Raw genomic sequence first — 23,739 nt, 5'->3', positions numbered from 1 at the left:
AATACAATTGATACCGTTGATCCTTTGGTCGGATCCGAGTTTGCGAGACATTTTCTTCAAGTCACCCGAAATTGCGACCTTGTTGGTTCGAAATCTCATCAATACCTGCACAATATCCGTTTGAAGCGCTGGACCCTGATAAAGAACATCATTCAGGGAGACTCCATGTGGATCTGGTGAGCTTGCATTGAAGACCACTCTGAGTTTGGTTGACAGACTGTCGAGTTTCACAACCCCATGATGAGGCACAAAGTACCTTTCTTGCTCCTTCAACTCGTCAATTTCATCCACTTTCAATTTCCGAGCGAATCCACAATCCAAATATTCCTTCATAGCCTGGGTGTATTGGTGTGTAAATCCGGGGCTTTTCTCAGTCGTCGTTCAGTAGATTCAAGCTTTCTCTTCGCATCTCCATAATTACTGGAAAGCTACATTCTTTGTTTCTTAAAGGGCAACCCGACTTCATAACGGCCGTCCTTGTATCTTCGGATTGATCTCTTGAACATATCAATCGCATCCTGATCATCTTTCGTCCTGACACTCTTACTATCAATGATACCAATGCATTCCAAATTCCAGAATCTTTCCATTCCCTCCTCAATGGTGGACAACTCGGCAACCTTTCCATCTCTTCTTAGGTCATTGGGGCTATGTGGCAAAGTTATCAACATGAATTTCGAATGGAGATCAGACGATCTTGAACAACAGGTGCCCGAAACTGTTGGACCCAATTTGGTCATCAAAAGAACGAGTTCAGTCTCCGGTATTGGAACGATTTCCCCCAGTATCTTCCAACAATAGTCGGCACCCAACAGAATATCCAGGTCCACTGCCCTCTCGGGAAACGTCTTGGACAAGTCCAATTGCTTGAGTATAGGGATTTGTTGGACGTCCAAATTCACTGGCTGAAGAGGGGAGCATATCTGACCAGTTTTAACGACAGCTTGAACTTCCAACCCAACTTGGTCCCCACTAGATGGTATTAACTCAAACCGCACCACGTCTGCCGCTCCACTCGAGACATTGCCTCCAAAACCGTGGACCTCCATTGAGATACTACCTATCACAGGTAAGATGAGCTCATTGGCCACCGACTTCTTAATGTACGTATGGGCTGAAAATGAATCCAATCCAACTCGCACGGTCCGAGGACCGCCTCCACATCGAACCACGGCCCAAAGTGTGGGTAGGATGCGCTCCTTGTGGACCACTGATTGAACACTCGAAAGAGTATTCGAAGCTCGAGATGAAGTCATAAGAGCAGACGTAACTTCTGGCCTTACATCTTGATCTCTGTCCTCTCTATGTAACAAAGCATGATGATACTTACCACAATTCGGAACCGAGCACACTTGAGGACAGAATCTCCCATGTCCACCTGGGCATAATCGTGGACCCAAACATCGGAAACACGCCATGTACATTCTTGGATTTGCGCCAAACTCTACCCACCGACCATTGACATCCATAGCCCGGAATGCTGGACAGTTTAACAAGGGATGTGCTTGATTACAACAAGGGCAAACAGTCCGCCGTCGATCTTCAGTTTCTGCAATAAGGTTCTGACTCGAGAAGTACCTCCGGTTGCTCTGGAAGGTCGGTCTATCTCTTGGCTCATTCCTCCTTCCATCTTTAGGTTCATCACTGATCTTGCAATCAGCAGCTGACTCCTTTGATTCAATCTTAGCCGTCAGAAAGGAAATAAATTGGGATTCTGTAGCAAATCCGTCTCCATCAATTTCTTGGGAAATTTTGAGTTCCCACTCTTTGCGAATGTCCTTTGGCAATTTGGACTCCATGATGGGAAGAAGCACCATCTCTGCCGTCGGCTTCACCTTGTGGCTTCGAATGGCTGCCAATCGATTGCAGAATTTATCTCTCATTACTCGCAGGGATTTAGTGTCCGATGACATTGGCTTCTCTTGATCTAAAATGGAGTACACCACGTGCCTGAAGACCAACCGCTTCCTCCCGAACCTCTCGTGAATCAATTTGAGGGCTTCTTCATAATGATTCGCCGTTGTCGCCAATCCACTCAACAGTTCAGCTGCAGGTCCATTCATAGCTTCAATTAGGTTTTTATAAAACTTACTAACATCACGGTTCAGGTGAACTTTTTTTTGGCTTCCCAGAATCCCGGAAACTCGAGAGGATTGCCAAAAAACATTGGTGGTTTAAAGCTTGCGGCCAAAGGACCCGCTCTACGGTCTTCTTCCTCTCGTTTCTTTGCCTCAAACACGTGACGGTTGGCCTGATACTCTAAATCGTCGCATTCTTCCCCCATTTCACAAGCGAGCTCCTGGATTTGATCTTTCAAGGCAGCTCCATCCATCCAATCCACCTTTTCTTCAACAAACAGTTTGAACCGCTCACTTTGTTGCTTCAATCCGGAGAAGTGAGTGTCAATGGCAATACGGTCTACTCCATTCGATAAAGCTCCCCTCAACTTGTTCATAGCGCTTCGAAGTCGCTCCTCATGGCGTCGAAATGCCGCTTTGATTCGAATGAGATCCGTTCCAACACTTCCCTCGGAAATTGATCCATTGTCCCTGGCCATGGTTGCCATTTCCAGCCGAGTTATTTTGTTGAGAAGTTCCTCTTCTCTCCTTTCTCTACTCTTCTGGGCTTGATCAAACATGGACCAGAACTGCTCCATCAAGCAAGAAGTACTATCATTCTCACCCGTTCCTCCCGAGCTTGCTGTAGGAGTCAACTTTGCGACTTCCTCCCCCGGAATTGCTGCCCAATCATTGGACAAATCCGTAGGCGTGCCCGGATCAATCGCTTCACCATCCTCAACGTCAATTTACTCAACGTTATCCCCGGATTGACCTTCCATTGGGTCCGCTCCAAAATCCACGTGTCCGAAGTGGTTTTGCAGAATCCGTCTGACCAAAATCCCTTTTCTCTTCCCCGATATCGGAAGTCCCAAATTCTGGCACTCCTCCTGAAGTTGAGCGATGGTTTTCTTCAATAACTGATTTTCCATCTTCATCATCCTCAGACGTGTGCTCTTCCGATCTGTGTCCGAAGTGGTTTTGCAGAATCCGTCTGATCAAAATCCCTTTTCTCTTCCCCGATATCGGAAGTCCCAAATTCTGGCACTCCTCCTGAAGTTGAGCGATGGTTTTCTTCAATAACTGATTTTCCATCTTCATCATCCTCAACTCGGACACCAAGTCTCGAGGAGCTTCACCGCCATTGCTTTCTCCCGAAGTCGACATTTCTTGAACTGTTGAACTTCGTTTAGAAAAATGTTTTCAACTTGACGCTAGACCTTTTCAAGAACGTTCGGGACTCGGTTAGTAACGCTCTGACATCACTTTATTAATTTCACCTGATCAAATAGGTTTCTAAACGATAGTCCTCTAGGTCCATAATGGCGTCCAATCCCTTAAAAATGAAAGAAACATTCGCCCCACTCAGGGTGGCCAAAATGTCGGTTTATCGACGACGAATCATCCTTCCAGAACGAAGTACCAAATTGAGAACAAGCCCGTGAATGGAGTCAAAGACTTTGCGACGAAACTGAGCTGGCACCCATGGACGGGGCCTAGAAGTAGAAATGTCACACAAGATCGTTGTATCAGTGTCTATATCCACGTCACTCCACTCCAAACTTGACGAGGACTTTATCGTGGTTGTGTACTCGGTGTCTACCTTCTGAGCTTGAGCAAGACCACTAAAATCAATGGAGTCTCGAACAGCAAAAATTCCAAATGTTTTTGTACCACCCCCAAGTTCCAAAGGAGCACGGGATAAGGCGTCAATTTTCCAGCTATATGTCTAATGACTAATGAGTACGTGCTTAGCTCAGAAAGGGTTCTTTGTTGTCTCAGAGTACAAGGTGGAGACTTCCGGTCAAGGGCAAAAGTGAGAGGCAAATGGTCAGCGAAAACTGTAAACGAGCGGGCCTCCAATTGCCAACGAAAATGACGAACGGCGAGCTTTATAGCAAGAAGTTCGCGGTCGTAAGCACTATAATTTAGTTCAGGATCCCTTAGTTTCTTGCTGAAATATGCTAGTGGCTGCCATTTGGAAGAAGGGGGGCCTGAGCGTTGCTCTAAAACAGCTCCAACAGCAAAGTTGGAGGCATCAGTTGTCAAAGCCAGTTCCGCATTGGGATCTTGATGCACCAGGAGCGTGGCGTCAGCCAGAGCGTTCTTAGCAGCCGTAAAAGCTTCCATCGGCTGTGGGTTCCAATTCAGAGGTGCTTTGCTTGCTTTACAAGCGGCTTTTCCGGTATCAGACAAAATCCGATACAGTGGTTGAAGAATGCTTGTGACATGAGGTAAGAACCGTCGGTAAAAGTTGACCATTCCAATAAGTTCTTGAAGAGAGCGAACAATTGATGACTTGGGAAAATCACGGATGGCCACAACCTTTGAAGGCAGTGGAGATGCGCCACTACCATTAACGAGATGACCAAGGAACGTGAGAGGTTTTCCGAATTCACACTTGTCCTGGCTGATCACGAGACCATGATCTGAGAGTCGCTTGAACACTTCCCTGAGGTGAATTTGATGCTCATAAGAGGTTGTGCTAGAGATGAGAAGATCGTCCAAATAGCAGAATACGTAAGGTAAATCTCCCAAAATTGCATCCATCATTCTTTGAAATGTATTGCCTGCATTGCGCAAGCCAAATGGCATGCGAGTGTACTTAAAAACTCCGAATGGGATAATCACGGCAGTTTTGAATATGTCAGATTTTTCCACGGGAATTTGATTGTAGCCCTTCATGAGATCAATCTTGCTGAATATGTTTTTTTACCATAGAGGCCTTGTGCAAAATCCAGAATGTGAGGAATAGGATACTTGTCTGGTTTGGTAACTGAGTTCAAGGCAACGTAATCTCCGTATATTCTCCACGTTTTATTTGGTTTCGGTACCATCACAATTAGGCTCGCCACGGAAGACTTGGAACGTTGGGCAATCCCTAATTTCACATTCTCGTCCATTGCAGATTGGCCGCTAATAAACGATTAGGGTCTAGCCGACGAGGTTTTGCTCGAGGAAGTGGTCCTGTTGTCTCAATGAAGTGGGTTACTCCGTGGCTCACACAAGACGAGTTAAATGTAGGTGTGGAAAGAGTAGGATATTCCCCTAATAGCCGCTGATACGGGTTGTTGGAGACAATGAAACACTCTAAGCCTAACAATGGCGAGGGATTTTGACCTAATGATAACAGGGGAACAGATGTATTTGGACAATCCGGATCGACGAGCCTCTGTCCACGAACGTCTAACAAGTAGCCAAAAGAGCGCAAAAAGTCATTGCCAATGATCGGAGTGCTAACGTCAGCCACAATAAACCTCCACGTGCGAGTCCGAGGACCCAATGCAAGGGGAATCGTGCGGTAACCCCAAGTGGAAATTGTCGTTTTATTCGCGGCTGTGAGAGGTCGAGTGAGGGGCTTGCTCCGTTCTGCTTTGGTGGGTGGAATCACTGAAACCTCAGCACCCGAATCCACTAAATATCTCCGGCCGGAAGTATTGTCTTGAGCGTAGAAAAGATTATAGATTTTGCTGCCACAAGGGCTCCCACCGGCTCCGGTTGGACTTATTGAAAGCCGGCTAGAGCTTCCCCCGGACAGACAGAGCTGCCTGCATCTTCACCAAGAAGTTCCGAAGAGTTTACTTGTTTGTAGTTCTGATTGTATTTTGGTGATTGCTTCCCCTTACCAGCCCGACCTCGGTTGTGCTGAGTTGCCCTACTAGGGGCAACAGAGTCCGTCTCTTTGTTGCCCTTTTTGACATGTTTGCTCAACTTGCAAGGTGATATGCACGACCATGCACGGAAACCATGTTCCTGATGGTAAGGGCACACACCGTCAATGTGAGGCTTATCGCCAAGACGGATTGCTGCAACTTGGAAAGAGCGGGTTTGGTTGGATAGCCAAAGATCATCGGCCGCCGATATCACGAGACCAATTGAGGTGTAGTGCCTCAGGGATATAATTTCCAGTACCTGAGGGGGGAAGCTTACGCAGAAGGATGACAAAAGGCCAATCACCATCCAAACTTATACCCGATCCAGCAATCGATCTGATCCTGGCTAACCACAAGGAAGGTCTTTCAGATGGATCCAAAGAAGGTAAATCCAGGATTCGCTGAATGCGTTGAATGATAGAGGTTCCATAAGCTTCTGTGAGACGATCTTTGAGAAGTTGGTACTTGTCCACAGAGGGAGAACACGACATAGTCATGATATCCCCAACCAGTCGGTGTGAAGAAGCATCCATCACGGCAATAGCGTGAGAGTACTTGGTCGAATTGACCGTTACACCTTTAATCTTGAACTCTTCTTCGATGGTGGCAAACCACAAATCCGAATCCTCTGGATCAAAAGTTGGAAGCTTTGGAGCAACCGCACTAATACTGCTAGGGATATAATCATCTCGTGGGCCCCGTTTGGCTAAAGCCGCAGTGACGGCTGCTGCAATTCCATCTTGCAACTGTGACATAGAATATAATGGTTTGGTGTCATCAGAACTCATTACAGATTCTGCTTGATGAATTTCCTCAACGGAGAAATAGATTGGGGTCACCAGTAAAGCGGTTAGTCGATGGTTGGCTGCATTTGGGACTTGTATTCAACCCAAGCAAGACCCAGTCTATGACGCCTCCCTCAGTCCCTCCAGTACAAGTCATCGGCGTATCTGTGCCCCCAAACCCGATCATGGCCGTCCTTTGTTTCCACGTTCAACACCAGTTTTGGTGCCTCAAAGTGGGCCATGGTTAGAGCCCTCCGTTCTCGACTAACCACGATTTGACGGACTGTATGTCGTATACTGAGAGGGAAACTGCTGCAAGAAATTTCCCGCGCTCTCATCTGGGGCAAACTCCAACAAAGTGTTTGGGTCACCAGACGTGCTTGGTGCTGCCCACATGATCAAAGTCAATCGACCGGTCCTCATGGAGAAGCTCCAGCGGTCCTCAATGGCGCCGCTAGGTGCCTCTTGGGTATTCGACACACTGACCGATTTCAGGCCAAATCCTTGGCAATCATTCCCCCAGCTTCGCGCAGGCACTACACTGTCCTTGGCCAATACCAGGGCAGGGAAACTCCATTCTGAACGCAGAGCTCTTACGCTGCTTCTCTGCTTGGACTTCAACACGGGCTTTTTCGTTTTCGTTTTGGTTTGGCATTCCCATATCATAATATGTTTTGTATACTTTTCATATCCTTCTTTGTGTTAATACGTACCAAATTACTGGATTTTTTTGAGCCCGTAGAAGCTTTGGCTATGGTCTTCCAGGGACAGCTGGGCTAACGCGGACGGAATACTCTTTTTCAAATCTTTCCCGCCAAAACACCGAGAGCCCGACTTTTGACTCAATCACCAAACTCCTCATATTAATGGCGTGCGGAATACGATCAATCTACGTGGGGATTTTATTTACCCCGGATTTCAAGTATGAAGGCCTCCCAAGACAGATCAATTGGGGGCCAAAGTGACATTCAGAAATAATAAACTTTGGTTTATTTGGGCTGCTCAGCTTACAAATTGATGACCAGGCCCATCAGAACGGTGTTGCTAGGGTGGTTGAGGTCTATCTATCCCAGTTCTCCCCTAGACTTGGAGTCAAGTTTGACTTTTGAAAGCCATACAGGTTGGTTGCCAACTAGACAATCCACGCTACTAGATAAAACAACAATTATAGCATTCATTGACCGGCACATTCTGTCATAAATAACTTTGAATGATCAGTAACGCAAGTTCTTAAGTTCATTTGCGACCATTGTGTTCAATAATCAATGTTGAAGGACCATGTCCAGGTCACAATTGCTACTCAGGCCTAACAGATCCAATCCAGGAGCTCCAACTGTATGTACTATTCTATGTATTGTGTTTTGAAGAGTAGAACCACAATAATTTGCAAACACCAAAGTGAAAAAGATCAGTGAAAGGACATCAAAGTGCGAATTAAGTTATTCCTTTGAAATTGTACCAATCATAATAAACCCATGTGAGTATAAAATTGTTTTTGCCTATTTTTTTGTCTTAACATCTTTTTAATGGAAATAGAAACCTTCAATAAGGACTTTGGTCATCACTTAGAATAGAGAAAAAAACAACTTTTTGTGTTTGCTAAATCTTAACTTCATTGTCATCATCTAACATATTCATATTTGCAATTTTATGATAAAAGGTTGCAATAATGTAATCGCAGTTGACTACAGGGTTGGCAATCATGTTCTAAGGTTATGAATGAATGTTCTCACAATTCGGTTTTAAAGTTAAAGCTTGTTTAAGATCTAAATCAACATGTAAAAATGGTAAATCTATAGTCTTTAATAGTAACACAGTTTTCATTTTTGTTCATGATTGTCGCAGAAAAAAATTGAAAGACAGCTAGATGTAACCCTGCCAGTAAGAGTAAATAATATGTTATCCTCCAGAAAATTGTTCATTTTTGTAACAAATAGCTGGAATAATTACTTTAGTAAGCATTAAATTGCCGTATCAGATAGCTATTTTTTAATATTACTCATTATTAACTTGTAGCATAGAACGTTTAAAGCCAGTTAGATGCATGCTAGTTAAGAACTTCAAGCACCCAGAGTTGAGGAGAAGTCGGCCTTCCTCTGTTATGCAGAAAAGGGAGATTGCCGTCCAAGGGTAATCGTCCCTGGGCCTTCCTATCATTCTACTACTACAGGCTGAACTGATCTTCCCGATCATAGCCTCCATCTTTTTAGCGAAAAATGTAATTTTGGTAAATCTCATGACACATTCACTTGTTGGGGAAATAGGTCCAAGAATGTTGGACAATCGTATAACGAAAACAAACGCTAAGTAATCATTTAGGATCTCAGCCATTTGAGCGTGTCGTTGCAACTGCGACCATTGGCGTCATAAAGGGGTCCGATTGCTAGAGCTTCCTTTCGAAAATTGTTGATGCAATCGCAAATACCTTGTTGGTTACTCTTCATACATAGTTTGTATCCGTAGTTTCTTTTGGCTTCGCGAACATTGATCCAATTTTCCCTTTTCTTTTTTTTCTTGAACTGGTAATGAACCACCACCGATCCAGTCAGAACGAGCAATGCTTAAAAAGGTCGTACTACATTCTGATTTCTTTTGTCAACATCTTGCCGAAGTCTCCATGGAACAAAGGCTTGTATCGCATAATCCATTAGTTCCTTGAAACATTTCCAAGCATCATGAAGTCAGGTAAGCCATGTACCCAATCTATCTGTAGCGCCCAGCAACCCTGGGTGCCACCCACCAAAATGAAGTAGTTGCTCAACAGAACCCAAACCGAGTAAGTGACCATCTAGGTGCCACGGAAAAGGCTATTACGATTTGCGGCCAAACACAGAATTGCAGCAAGGCTTGCCAACCAACCGAAGTAAAGTCACGCAAATTCTTATTTCATTGACAATGTAAACATGAACATTCGTTGGTAAATGAGCGAGCATTATTTCGGGAGCTACAGGACTCCACAACAAATAATAGACATGAGACACATGAAGATAAGAACATCTTGCCAAAACAAATCGGATACTTCGGNCCAACCAACCGAAGTAGAGTCCCGCAAATTCTTATTTCATTGACAATGTAAACATGAACATTCGTTGGTAAATGAGCGAGCATTATTTCGGGAGCTACAGGGTCATCAATGTAGAACCCATAGAAATACACATGTACTCGGTTTGAATTCTTTTGAACAACTGCTTTACTTCGGTTGGTTGGCAAGCCTTGCTGCAATTCTGTGTTTGGCCGCAAATCGTAATAGCCTTTTCCGTGGCACCTAGATGGTCACTTACTCGGTTTGAGTTCTGTTGAGCAACTACTTCATTTTGGTGGGTGGCACCCAGGGTTGCTGGGCGCTACAGATAGATTGGGTACATGGCTTACCTGACTTCATGATGCTTGGAAATGTTTCAAGGAACTAATGGTTTGCGTGACTCTTCAGAACAATTTCAAAGCTTCACTACTTTGCTTTATTGGTGACCCCGATCGTTGGTTACCTTTTCAACCAACGTGAACACCTTATGGAAGACTCGAAGGAAATTGTCAATCCAACTTTGGTGGTGGCAGCCACATCACTCAAACTTCCTATATTTTGGCCCAAGCAACCACAGGTGTGGTTCGCCCAAGCGGAAGCACAGTTTGCCTTCCAAAACATCACGCGAGACGAGAGAAAATTAAACCACGTTTTGGCAGCTTTGGACCAGGATGTTGCTGGACGAATTGTGGATCTCTTAGTCGACCCCCCTAAGTCTGCCAAGTGCTCGGCATTGAAGAATAAACTGCTGAAGACATGTTGGCCCTTTTGGGTCAGGAACCTCCAAACTTCATCTTCTGTGCCATTTTCGTTGACGCTCTTCCCACGTCTTTGAGACCCCACCTTCTCCCCGTCCTGGACACGCTTTCTTGTGTAGAACTTGCCGTATTGGCCAACAAACTTATTTCTTGAGACAACCAAGTGATTCACTCGCTGAGGAAGTTGGACAAGCCGCGGGATGACTCTAAACGAGGTTGGTGCCGTTTGCATCATTGTTGGGGAGAAAACGCATTTTGTTGCGAACCCCCTTGCTCCTACACCAAACCCCAGATTCGTTAAATTGAATACTAGCCCGGCCAGGGAAATGGTCAAGGCGGCCATCGATGAATTCCGTTGGTGGCTGACTGCTCTTTGTGGCCGATTCAATAACTAATCGATCCTTCCTTGTTGATTCCGGAGCCCAAGTCGGCATTCTTCTGCACCGTCATTTCAAATCGTCCGCTCGTGTTTCACCAGATTTTACTGCAGCTAGTGGGCAACGATAAAGTGCTTTGGCAAATGCTCTCTCAATATACGTTTAGGTTACCCCAATTATACCTGGACCTTTTACTTGGCTGATTTGGATCAAGCCATCTTGGGAGCAGATTTTCTCTGAGCCAATAACCTCGTCGCTGACTTATCTTCAATCGATTTTTTAACCCTTGGTCCAACGTTGCAATCTCTGGATAGTTGATAGTTGGATTACGTTTAAAAGTTGTTCAAAATGATGAATGTCCCAGAAAGCCAGACAGACGATTTCACAAAGACCAAGTAAACTGGGATCCTTGGTCCGAAATAATCGTCTCAGGCACACCAAATGTTGATATCCAGTTGGATAAGAGAGCCTTGGCTCAAGTTTCTGACGAAGTATTGGCTAAAGGTATTGCTTCTGGCCATCGGGAGAATCTGTCTTTAATAGACAACAGATATCAAAAGCCTTGAGACACATTTAATTGGCCTACAATGTCCACGTATAAGACCCTAAACCGCAATGACGGAATGTCAAGTTTTAACACAGGTGTATGGGTATGACGAACTACCTGGGATTGTTGGAACGATTCACATTATCGGACCCACGTGGAAATGTCACGGCTCATGCCGTGCCAAACGTAATGTTTAGCCATAAGCCGTTTACAAGCCCGTGTGCCTGGATGGGATGTACTATTCATGATATCAAAAACTTGTCGGTGCAATGCTGACGGTACCCAAGCTCGGGGAGATCCCAATGACGCGTAGCACAACACCACTAAACCCGGTAGAACCTCAATGCTCTCCTAGGCCAAGGCCGTCTAGGCCAAGGCCGTCTAGGCCAAGGCCGTCTAGGCCAAGGCCGTCTAGGCCAAGGCCGTCTAGGCCGTTCGGACCAAGGGTGTGTCCGGATCGGCTAACTCGGATGAGCTCAAAAATTGAGGAGAGAGTGAAGGAGAAATGGAAGATATTCGGGAAAGTGCATTGGCGACAACATTTGCATGGCCCGGCGCATGTTGAATCTTTGTTGTGAATTCCGAGATGTAAGCAAGGTGATGAGTTAAACGGTTGGAGTTGGGCTCGTTGGCTTTGGAAAATGTGTATTGAAGGGGACGATGGTCTGTGTAGATGGTCAAATCTTGACCTTCAACGAAATGGCGAAAATGCCTGATAGTTTGGTATATGGCCAATAATTCGAGGTCGCACGCCAAGTACTTCAATTCTGGAGCACGGAGATTTCTCGAAAAGAAAGCTATGGGTTTCCAGCCACCCTGTTCAAACTGCTCCATAACTGCTCCGACCTACTTGTGACGCGTCTGTTGTACGCGACAAGGAGGCAGATGTCATGGGAAATGACAACAAGGCAGCCCTCGTAAGTTTGCTTTTGGCCGTACTCAGGACAACTCAGACATGGCTGCAACTCAGGCTACAGCCTACCACACTCAATCAAATGGTTTGGTGGAAAGAATACATCGGCAGTTAAAAGACTCATTGGGAACACGTCTGTTTGGTTGTGGTTGGGTTTCTCAACTACCATGGGTACTCTTGGGAATACGTTCAACTCCCAAAGGCGATTCTGGGCTAACGCCGGCTTGTTTTTGGGACAGGTCTGCGTGTGCCCGGTGTTTTACTCCCAGGTAATGACCAGGAAAGCTCGCCACATGGCTTTTTATCCGATTTAAGGGAGCAGTTCCATAACCTGGTTCCGCCGGCAACTTCATTCCACCAAGGGACTTTGAGACATTTCATACCACAGGATCTTTCGTCGTGTATGCAGGTGTGGCTTAGGGTGGACAAGGTCAAGCCATTGTTGATCGCTCCCTATGAGGGTCCATTCAAGGTGTACTCGCATTCAGAGAAAACTGCCGCCATTGTTGATCGCTCCCTATGAGGGTCCATTCAAGGTGTACTCGCATTCAGAGAAAACTGCCGCCCTTGATGTTAATGGTAAGAAGAGGACAGCCACCCTAGACCGCCTAAAACCACATTTTCTTCGAACTAACGTGCGAACACGTTCAGACAGATTTTCATCCCTGCTCAAAGGTTTCGGTCTTGATATTTGTTGGACCAATCCGATTTGTTTTGGCAAGATGTTCTTATCTTTGTGTTTCTCATGTCTATTATTTGTTGTGGAGTGATGTAGCTCCCAAAATAATGCTCGCTCATTTACCAACGAATGCTCTTGTTTTGCTTGTCAATGAAATAAGAATTTGCGTGACTCTTCAGAATAATTTCAAAGCTTCACTACTTTGCTTTAACCCCGACGAGTTGACAACACGTCCCATCTCCCAGCAACTAGCCTCTGGACGTCTTCAGATTGGCCCCACCCATTCTAGCCTTTTACAATCGTGAATTTAGTGAAATAATGGCCTTCAACACAGGAGAAATGGCCACTATGGCTCACGTTTTCGCTGCGGCATTCTGGCAGGATTTTCAATCTGGTGCCAGGCGGTGTCATTACTGTCCCCCTTCGATTGCCAAAGTTCCTGGACTGTTAGCCTGAGGTGTAGTTGGCTCGGTGTGACGCTGCGTTCGAACTCTCCCGCATTACCTCTGAAAAAAACAAAGTTTAACCACTAGCACTGTAGTGGATCGCTTTTCCGCAAGGCCGAGCTTTTCCCCATTGCCAATATCGAGGCCGCCACGTGTGTGGATGCTGTGTCATTTTCCAAGGGTGACTAATTTGGTTTTGTCCAAATTTTTTGCGAAGTTATCTTAAGTGAAAGATTTATTTTTTCATTAGCAACTCATTTTGTTTAAAAAATGATCATTATATGAAAGAAGCGACAATCTCTTGTGAAATCCAGCATAAGGGCAATGTGTAGTTTTTTGCGTTTTGGGTATCATTAAGTTTACAGTACAAAAGAGAACTGATGACATTGGTTTGAAACTTATGTACTGGTGTGAACGATTTTTCCTTCTGGCCCAGAATATGATGCAAATAAGATTCTAATTGCAATTGATTCTGAATCTGCCACCAAAATGCCATATCGTAGTAATATTTCTGCACAAAATTGTTGACTGGGACATCTTGAACTTGTAAATGACGATTTTCTGTCAGTTTGAATTTCCCCCCTCTTTCGCCTTTTTACTTTGACAGGGATTGCTTACCACCAATCTGTGTTGCTTACCCTGCTTACCCCTTTGACTTTGCTTGCCCGTAGTATCAACCAATGACAGACTTTGTTTACATTTATCTTACATTTTGTGACGTAAGGCCGCTGAACCCAAGGGGGGCGCGTTCGGCTTGTTATGGCTTACAATTAACCAGATGTCGCTCCAAACGCCTACATGGGCAGAACAAGGGATGTTCGTGTTCACAATGTATAGTGTGCGTTCGAAGATGCTTTGTAAAGATGCTTTATTAAGCATCCCTTGGCGCGTCTATGCAAGAAAATTAATGTCAAAATGCTTGCCGAACAATTTGGGAAACGTTTAGTTTATGACAAACAGTTCTTCTTTGGACTGTCTACAAACAAAAACCCCCGATCATGATAGTTTGCCAAATACGTATTTTGATTTCGATATCTGACCAAATAAATATGCCAGCGATCATATCATTAACTACCTTTTGTGCTTTGAATTCCTTTAAAATTTCCGTTCATGCACGATAAATAAAAGATGATTGAAGTAATAAGCATTTAACAAAATGAGGGATACAAGGACAAACCAAACGTCGTGTTTATTAACAATCTCCTGGTAGCCGAGTGGTCTAATGTACCCGATAGAGGCACGAGATGGTTCCCCAGAGAGCGTGGGTTCGAGTCCGGCCTTCGGGGAAAACCTAATTTAAATTTCTCGTTGAAGGCCTGTTTTACTTTTCTATGAACTATACCGTTAGCTAACAGATTGATAACTTTTGTTAACTTTTCTATAGGTTTCCGAAATTCAATTTTGGCAATAAATAGTAACTTTTATATATTATTTTATTATAGCTTATATATTATTCAGTTCAAATCAAGCATGAATAAATGGACAACAATTTTCCTTGAATATCACAGTACTATTCATCTGCAAATCACAGCAACACCAGATTCAAACTAGGTATTTTTAAATGGAAATATAGAAACTGGCTCAACATCTGGCATTTGAAACAGTTAAAGTACATTAAAGGGTGCCTGAAGGGTAGCTAAAGCCATACATGACACGTAGAATCAGAGAAGCTTGTGTAAATGCATTTGGTTTGGATCTGGGGCCCAAGTAAAAACTCATTGTTTTGGAAAGGAATTAAAATTAAGTTGCTATGGTGCGCTGATCTCACTTTTGTACTCTTTCTCTCTTCTAGATACAGAGCCCTACTCAATCCATTCCTATCTAATCAAAAACGAGACGCATATAAGGCATGGGAAAAAAAGTCCGTGATCTTCTTTGCATGAATCATGCTGTTGGGGACGGCAGTGATGATTCCGTAACGCAATGCTCCAAATTGATAATCACGGAACTAAAGTACCAAAATCGGACTAGGAAAGTCCGTTTGAATCCCATTGTGACGGATTGTGGACGTCAATTTACCCCTGCCACTTTGAGTCAACGTATTTGATTGTCCCATTCTAAAAAATGGCTCATAGGAACGCAAATTCAATTGGAAAATGGTCACTTACTGAAAGATGCAGAAGTCCCCCTCTGTTGTGAGTTGGGAAATCGACTGACTGGGTCATAAGATAATCATGTGTTGCCTGAATAAGTTGCCAACCGCACTTGAAATGCCATGCGTTTGTCCCCAAACCACATTTTAGTGATTCAAATCACCAGCAACTACGGCGGGACTCTGAATGTTTGAGAGAAACTCTGCAAGAGCATTCCAATCAGAATCACTTGCGTTGGGCAAAAGATAGATAGCATAAAGAATAACTTTCCTGACTGTCATTGCACATACTTGCTGAATATTGGTATTGATTTCCCTACACTGCAACAATTGAGGGCCAAAATCAGGACACCACCTCTACGACCATTATGCGTGTCTCTCCTATCTTTGTGGCACCTACACAGTAGACCAACATTTCAATGTCAGAGGATGATATTGAGGTGTTTAGCCATGTCTCATTGATTGTCATGATATCGGGAGCTACACTAGACACTATATAGAGTTCTTGGGATCCACTTTGCTTCCAGCTTCCACCAAGGTCTTGCGCACTTGCTACTTCCGACTGGGAGGATCACTAACAGAGAGTCCCTGATCCGGTATTTTCCTTAGGTTGCTAGCCTTTTGCTATCAGCAACCACCGTTTTCGACCTTGCAACCAAGCTGCAGTAGGCTTGCTCCGCGGCCTAGGCGCGCCCAGGTCCTTGCAACCGAAAGGCAAAGTTAAGTTAGGTCAATTTATCTTAAGCAATCTTCGTCCAAACCACCAGAACAACACCTGAAGCAAAAGGTTAGCTCCGCAAGGACCATACTGATCCAATTGGTTTTCTATTTGTCAGCGTTTTAGAATAATTTCTCGTTGGACATCAGCAATCTCCAACCCAGACACGGCGTCAATATCTTCTTTATCCATTGATACATCGCTGTCTTCTCCCGTATTCTTCTCATCTTGATCATCATCCCCACCTTGGGCTTTTACTACCTGATCAATGATGAATGATCTTTAAAGGCTAGATGATGTCACTTTTTACTTATCGCGGGGATAAATAGTGCCACGGGGCCGGTTGGGCATTCTCAGGCGGCTTGGACTATCTTGAGCCGTTACATGATTTTTTTGCTTTTTTAACACAACCATGGCCTTAATCATGAATGTTAGAATTTGAAATCAAAGAATAAACTCTTTGGCACACGCTTCATTCAAAAGAATAACAATTACTCACCCCTTTGCCACACATCAGCTTTTTAAGTTTAAATCGTTAAATCTACTGGCTGGCTCCTCTGTGGTTTGTACCATCGCAAGAGCAAAGCCAACCTCAGTCTGATAATCAGTCACGTCGATTTAACACGTTTATCGTGCTAAAGAAGGGGGAAAAAACACATGTAGCGGCTCAAGCCATGGAGTGCTCAAGCTAGCCCAAGCCGCCTCATCGGCGAGCGCAATTCGCCGTGTTTACATTTTCCCATGCGCAGCTGACCAAGGACACGTCATCCAAAAGGCTTGGAGTCACAGATCAAACAACGGCACTATATGGTCTGTGTCTGGAGCGTACCGAGAAGCGACTTTATAGGGGACGTTATGTTAAGGACCTATTTGGAAACTGCTATTACGACGGAAGTGTACATGCAAATGTGTCTTTTAAAATCCAAATTGGTGGTAGGATAAAAAACCAAGATGTCAGTCACTTCCGTTTTTAAATTTTCCTCTCAAATCATAGTTTTTAGGCAGTGTTATAACACAGACAAATTCAACTCTGCATCGTTCAGTCGGGAATTGGATGTACTGGGTCACGCAGAAAGAGTCCAGGCATTTAGCCAACCCACACATCCCTCAAGGTGGCTATCCTCCCTCACTGCTCTCGCTCTCTTCGCTCAAAGTATCTTTGACGTCTTATTTCGAGTACCCAGAAGCTTTTGCTCTCTCTTGGGCATTTGAATATGATTGATTGTCTCTACTCTATCATTTTTGGTTTTATCCAATTGGCGTATGATGCCTCAAATACAAACTATAGTCATTTTTAGGCCAGAGGCTGTGAAATTGGCCTCAAGCTACTGCTAATTTTTTAGCTCTCTTTAAAATTGCCTCGCACTCGCTTTCCAGCCCGGAGGAAGAGATGGAACGTTAAGACGCCAGTACTCCATGGCTTGTCCAATGAACGCGTTCATGAACAACTGACGTTATTCCATGGAGTGAAATCAAAGACAACATGCCCAGACAAACGCATTGCATGCATTGTACTTTGACATTTATTCCATTTTACATGCTTGTCTAAGAAAAATCATGGCTTTTGTCTTGATGGTACTGAATTGGAAGGCCGTACTCTTGTCAATAGCATTGGAGAGCATTGATGGTATTTTGCAATTCCACGGCTAAATAAGCCAAAAGAAGCAGGTCGTCTTCATATTGAAGACACGGTTGAGTTTTTTTAAGTGCACTGCCACCATTGACAAGCTTATTTACTACGAAGATGTTAACTTTTAATGGCGAAAAATTACACACGCTGGAATGACGGAAGTTTTGAAAACATCTTTGGCTAATCAAGGAGGGAAATTTGTGAGATTTGAGAAGTGGCAACAAAATCCTATTTTAGCTTAGATCTGGTATTGCAGTATCGTAGATGAGGAAAATATACTAGCTAGGAAAATAAATTCCAAGAGTACAGAGTGGCCGAGGGAAACTTATAAAATAACTAAATTCCAATATGCTACAATTATTGGCATTATATGCCATTTATTTACAAATCTTATTTATTTAAACTTATTTGGCACATTGTTGGGCTCATTCATTCAATATCTCCACCCTGGACCTCAATCACTGCGGCTACACGACGCCGGAAGCTGGCGCAGGCATCCACGATGGAGCTTGGGGGCATCTTGGCCCAGTGCTTCTCAATGGAGGCCTTCAGAGAGTCGACACTTGGGTGGGAGGTTTTGTTGGTTAGCCTCTCCAAAGAGCCCCAGTCATAAAAGTCCAAGACATTCAGATCAGGTGAGGAGGGCGGCCAGAAGTTGGCTGGCCAGAAGACGGCCATGTTGGACTCGCAGAACTCCTGATTGATTTTGGCAGTATGGCATGGTGCTCCATCCTGGTCCATACATAGTTGCCATCTGGGTAATTTACCTTCAACCAGGGTAAGATGTCTCAGTACCTTGTTGTAGACATCAGCCCTGATTTTCTCCCCCACCTTGAAGAAGTAGGGAGGCATCTTCTTCCCGTCAGAGGCCACAACGCCCAGAACACATATGGCTGCCGGATGTTTGTTACGGAAAACTCCCTTGACCTCAGAAGTTGAACTACCAAAAATTGGTCATTTCTACGGTTGTAAACCTGGTCCGCTGTAAAAAGCTTCTTGGCCGAGAAAATCTTGAAGGTGGATGGGTTGTCCTTCAACCAGTTCATAACTTTTCTAGACCATCCCAGCCTTTTGGCCTTTAAGGACTCCGTGAGAAGGTCCCAGGCAGGGCTGGAAAGACCCAAATCTTCATGTGCGACCTTCTCGATGGTGCTCTTGGCCACATTCAGCTCCGTGGCGTGCCTCCTCATGGAAACGGCTGGGTCCTGGCTGATCTTGTCCTTCAAGGTCTTCAAAATAGCCTCATCTCATTTTAAACCATTTCCACCACTTCCAGCCTTCCTCTCTATCCCATTTCTTTCATTTTTGGCCATTAACACATTGTTAACGGTGGGCAAGGACACCCCGACGATGTTCCGGCCCAACTTTTTGTCGATTCCGGCGTCAAGCAAATCCGAAATGCGCTGTCGTTTTCCAATTTTCGAATTCATTTTTAAAATTACGAAAATATTGAGTAATCGTTATTGAAAGAGAATAGTTTCAGCTATTCATATCACGTGACAGATCTGATCTATCTGTCCTATAAACGCGGCAAATTGAAATTTAATTATTTTAAAAGTTTCCCTCGGCCACCCTGTATGTGTAAAAATTTTTGAACCGGCGTGAGAGCCTCTAGAATCAAGATATAAAAACCCAAATTTCATTTCCACTCTGAAGTACTGCTACTTGTACTTGTTTTTAAACAGTCACAAAATAGAGTTCGAAAGGATACTCTTTTAGCTGCTACACTCTTGTTCAGTTGAGTGTGAAATCCATACTTACCATCGGGTGGACACATAATCAGTGAATGGAGGCGCTGATCGGATTTCGCGGGCTAGACCGAAATCTGCTATCTTGACTAATTCTGGCCCCGATGCCAATATATTTTCAGGCTTCAAATCCCGATGAAAAAAACCAAGACGATGCATATAAGACAGACCCTGAAAGCATAAGAACGCATATGGCTTACGTATTTGTTATTACAGCCTCTTAATAAGAGAGAGGTCCCTGGTTCGGTCTTCCTCCCTGACCTTCGCTCATTTACTGCCCCTTAGCACCAAAACAGTCTAAGAATGTGATCCTCAAGCTAGGCAAGTCTCATATAGTTTATGCTCTACCCATCAGAATCCAATTTTGTAACTTTTATTTATTACAATTATTTGTACGTTTGTCTCCCTTATCAGGATTCTTGCTCCCCTCACACTTAACGGGATAGCCCATAGCCACGATAGCAGAAAAATACGAGCATAAGATATTCAGTCTCAAAAACGTCATGGCACCCCTGCGAGTGCCAGGGCTCTGTCCCTACACGAACTTCAAACAGGCTGTTTTGGGGCGCACTATGAGCACTTAGCTTGAGACCATACTGGCGTTCTCTCACACCTTGGGGCAAGCATGAAGCTTCTTGATGAACATCTTTACTGCTGATGGAGGAATAACAATTTGTTTATTTCGCAGAATGATGTCCCTACACAGAAGCCCGGAAGAGATCCTTTTGAACAAGGAGAACTCTGGGCGCGATCCACAGTATCCGCCAAAATTGCCACCTTAAGTTCAAGGTAGGAAGCAACCGTTGTTGCCATATCGATAATGTCCTCCATGTTAATATCGGGAAATTCGGAACGGAGGGCAGCAATCATTTGAGGATGGGGTTTCTCCAGATCAGAGTCGGGGTTTAGATCTGGTTTGGAAACAGGGGCGGGAAAGAGCATCGGATACAGCATGATGGAGGCCCTGTTTCCAATCAACAAGGAAATTATATCCCAAGAGCCGAGATCAATAATTCAAGAGACGTGGATTTTCAATTTCAGACAAAATCTGACAATTGAAGATGGAAGCTAGGGGTCGATGATCCGTCACAACTTGAAAATGGATTGCTGACAAATTGCATTCCTCCACAGCCCAGAATAATAATGCCTCAAACTCCACCATAGCATATCCGCTCTCACAATCCTTGAATTCACATTGGATCAGTCTAGGAACGCCCTCTTTCAGTTAAGTCAAGGAAAATCAAAGACCCAGTCTTGAAGCATCCGTTAGATGAATCGTCTCCAAACTTGGATCATACATATCCGAGACAGGTTGGGAGATCAGGGCACGCTTTGCCTCCTCGAAGAGTTTTGTTTGCTCAGAGAGCGAAACGAAAAAAACCTTGAGAAATGGCAGTAAAGGAATATGGGCGTATGAAGCCACATTGGGTAGAAATCTGTCCAACTGGTTTACCAGACCCAAAAATGATCTTAAATCAGTAAGTGAAGCGGTGATTGCGGATTTCTGAATAGCTTCCACCTTGGAGGGAGCCATTTGAAAACGACCTTTTGATATGTGATATCCCAATAAGTATATGGACGTTGACGTAAAAGTACTTTTGTTTCAGAATTGACAGTCAATCCAAATTGGAGACAGCGCTCCAGGACATTACTGACTGACCGAACAGGCTTTGGTCGAGTCGTCTCCCCGCATGCCATATTACCTCTTTGTAGACGTTCAAAGGTGCCATGGCAACTTCACCACAAAACGAGAAAGAACCCCCTGTGGATAGGAATCCCGTCAGTGATCTCAGAAACATTAATTTAAGACAAGGAGTTGAGAAAGTGGTGAGTGGTTGGGAATCTTTTGCCAATGGCATTTGCCAGTATCCTTTAATAAAGTCAAGTTTGGCGAAAAAGGAGTCATCGGAAGAAAATCCAAAAATAACCTCAGCAGGAGTCTCTGTGGGAAGAATGATGCTTTTACCTTCCGAATTTAGACAGATGAGATCCGCCCCTAAACACACTAAACACATTGTTTTAGGGACTAAAACAACAGAGTGGCACCATGCAGTTGCAACAAATTCGACGGGTGTAGCAAAATATTGTGCTTGACCAAGTCGCTCTTTGTTTGTCCTCGTAGGTATATGGGATTTGGCGAGCTACGTGAGTTGCAAAGGGTTTGGCGTCTTCTGTCAGATGAAACGCCATCGGATCTCCCACAATGAGACCACGCATTGGACGAAGGGTTCCAGATTCGAACAACTGTGCATAGACATCCTTGATATTCCTCTCAACCATTTGGAGGACATTCGGATTGATCACCACGGAATATTGGGAAATCCGTAACTTGCGATCCTTGACCCGGGAGCTCCTAGGTCGATATTTTCGTAGATATGCTTCTCTTGCAAATCAGCTATTTAGCTTGAAGAACCTCAGTTAGGGTTCTCAACTTGAGCAAAAAAAGGTACTGGCGAGCAATCAAAGATCAAGAACGAATCTAGAAGCAACCCTGTGTTCGAGTCCTAGACACTCAGTTAAGCATTTTTGATTTTTACTTCTGCACCTTCTTTTGCTAAAGATGGGAGCCCTAACTAAGGTCCTTTAAGCTAAAAAGTTGCCTTTCCGGTTCAATACACAAGAGTTTAGGGGTTAAAAAATGGATGAAGAAATTGGAGGTCGAGGAAGTAACAAAGATGTGACAGTGGATTTTGGCAAAGTAAAGTTTGAGTCAATGAAAGACAAAGCCTCGCAAGCTTGGACACTAAGATAAGCATGTTTTAATCCATACAATGACAAGAAGCTCACTGGCCAGCGATGGCAAAATTCGTCTCTGAAAGAATTTCTGCCACTTTGTGCCACCATATTCTGTAAGGTGGTCAAAAAAGGCTGTTAATAATTTCCCATCCAAGGTGTATCCTTTAGCAAAAATCCACTTTGAAGGAATTTCTGCCACTTTCTGCCACCTGGTCAAAAATGGCTTTTAATGATTTCTCATCCGTGTCATTGGCAGACAAACCATCAATAGATAAAGTTGCGGTAAACAAACCCATTAGTTTTATGGAGTTGTGGGAACCATGAAAGGGTACGTCTTGACGCCAGTAGAACTCGGTATCAAGTACTTTATTAACCGACCCCAATATCCAGGGTTGCCGGGCACTACAAATCTCCCCCCGAGAGTGTGAACCCAAGTCAGCCTCATTGCTTTCTGGTGAAGCCAAGCCATGTAGTCCGAAAAGGCTTGCCCCTGCTCCTGTTGGTACCGGAAGTAGTCGAGTCTCTGGGTGAACAGGGGTATGTGTTGGCGAACCACCACTCCAATGCCGCCATACACGAATCCTTGCCAAACACTGCCGTGGCCTCCTTGATAGATTCTCGGACCGTTGTCTCCAGCTCAAGGTCCAAGTATGAAAGGAAGAACATTTGCTGATCCGCGAATGTTGCCCTCTCCAAGTTGGACGTTGAGCAGAAGGACTTGAACTTCCTAGTCCAGCTGCGCATCTCGGCTGGCGTGCCTCCCATGAGAGATGTTCCGGCTGCAAAGCAGTCTGAATTCGATATGACGGATGTCTGTGGTGCCTGTAACATCGCAGCTGGCACCATGCGGGCCTTTTTGAGGGCCTCCAAAAAGCGTTTCGTGCATGACAGATATGTGTCTGTCATGGCATCCATCTTAGCGGAACACTCCGGTTCCCATAATGGTGCCCTTTAACCTCGATTCTTGGCTGTTCAGCGCGGCTGCCCCTTGGTCCACCGTGGTTTCCATCGTTGAAGCACAATAAAACAAAGTCAATAAAAGATTAGAATTCGCGAAAAATGCTCGGCTTTCCGTAACACTTGCATCTTTGGAAAAGCACTTCCATGCAAAGTTCTTTGTTCAGCATAACTAAACACCACTGCAAGTCTGCGCCATGGTGTGTTCTCCACTGTCTCACTCCCCGCTGTGTACACTCATCAAGATCCACAGTATGACTGACTGGACTTCGCACTTCGCATTCAGCCACTTTTTTTATACTTTAACTACATAAATCACACTACAGTCCTCATGCAAACACGTGCATGACCGAATTGACGCTGTGAAAGCACCTCTTCAACGCCCATACAATGGCTGTACCTGGTCTTAGAACGCCATGTCAAGTATTTTGTGATTGCTCGACGTGGCAAAAGTGATTGCCTCAAACCTGCCTTCCGAGTTGACAGCGTGTTGTCCTTGGGTGAGGAGGATAAAAGGTTTCCGACCTGCGGCCGCCCACTGCAGACTCCAACCAATTACAAGAACTAATTAAGGCCGTGTATTTTTGTTGTTCTTCTGTTCTAACCATTTCATTTAGGGGG

General features: G+C 44.5%; 1 protein-coding gene across 1 annotated transcript in view; it reads right to left on the bottom strand.

Annotated features, from left to right (window-relative positions):
* The window catches only part of LOC131889868 (probable serine/threonine-protein kinase DDB_G0268078), a gene marked incomplete at its 5' end in the record, with an annotated part of 87,958 nt that overhangs the window by 27,889 nt on the left and 36,330 nt on the right, over positions 1 to 23,739 (bottom strand). The window contains 1 exon segment of the mRNA XM_059239082.1: positions 19,439 to 19,596. Coding sequence (XP_059095065.1) covers positions 19,439 to 19,596 — 158 coding nt within the window.

This window comes from Tigriopus californicus, chromosome 11 (genome assembly GCF_007210705.1).
Source record: "Tigriopus californicus strain San Diego chromosome 11, Tcal_SD_v2.1, whole genome shotgun sequence".
NCBI lineage: Eukaryota > Metazoa > Arthropoda > Copepoda > Harpacticoida > Harpacticidae > Tigriopus > Tigriopus californicus.
This window is presented reverse-complemented; position numbering and strand designations above follow the sequence as displayed.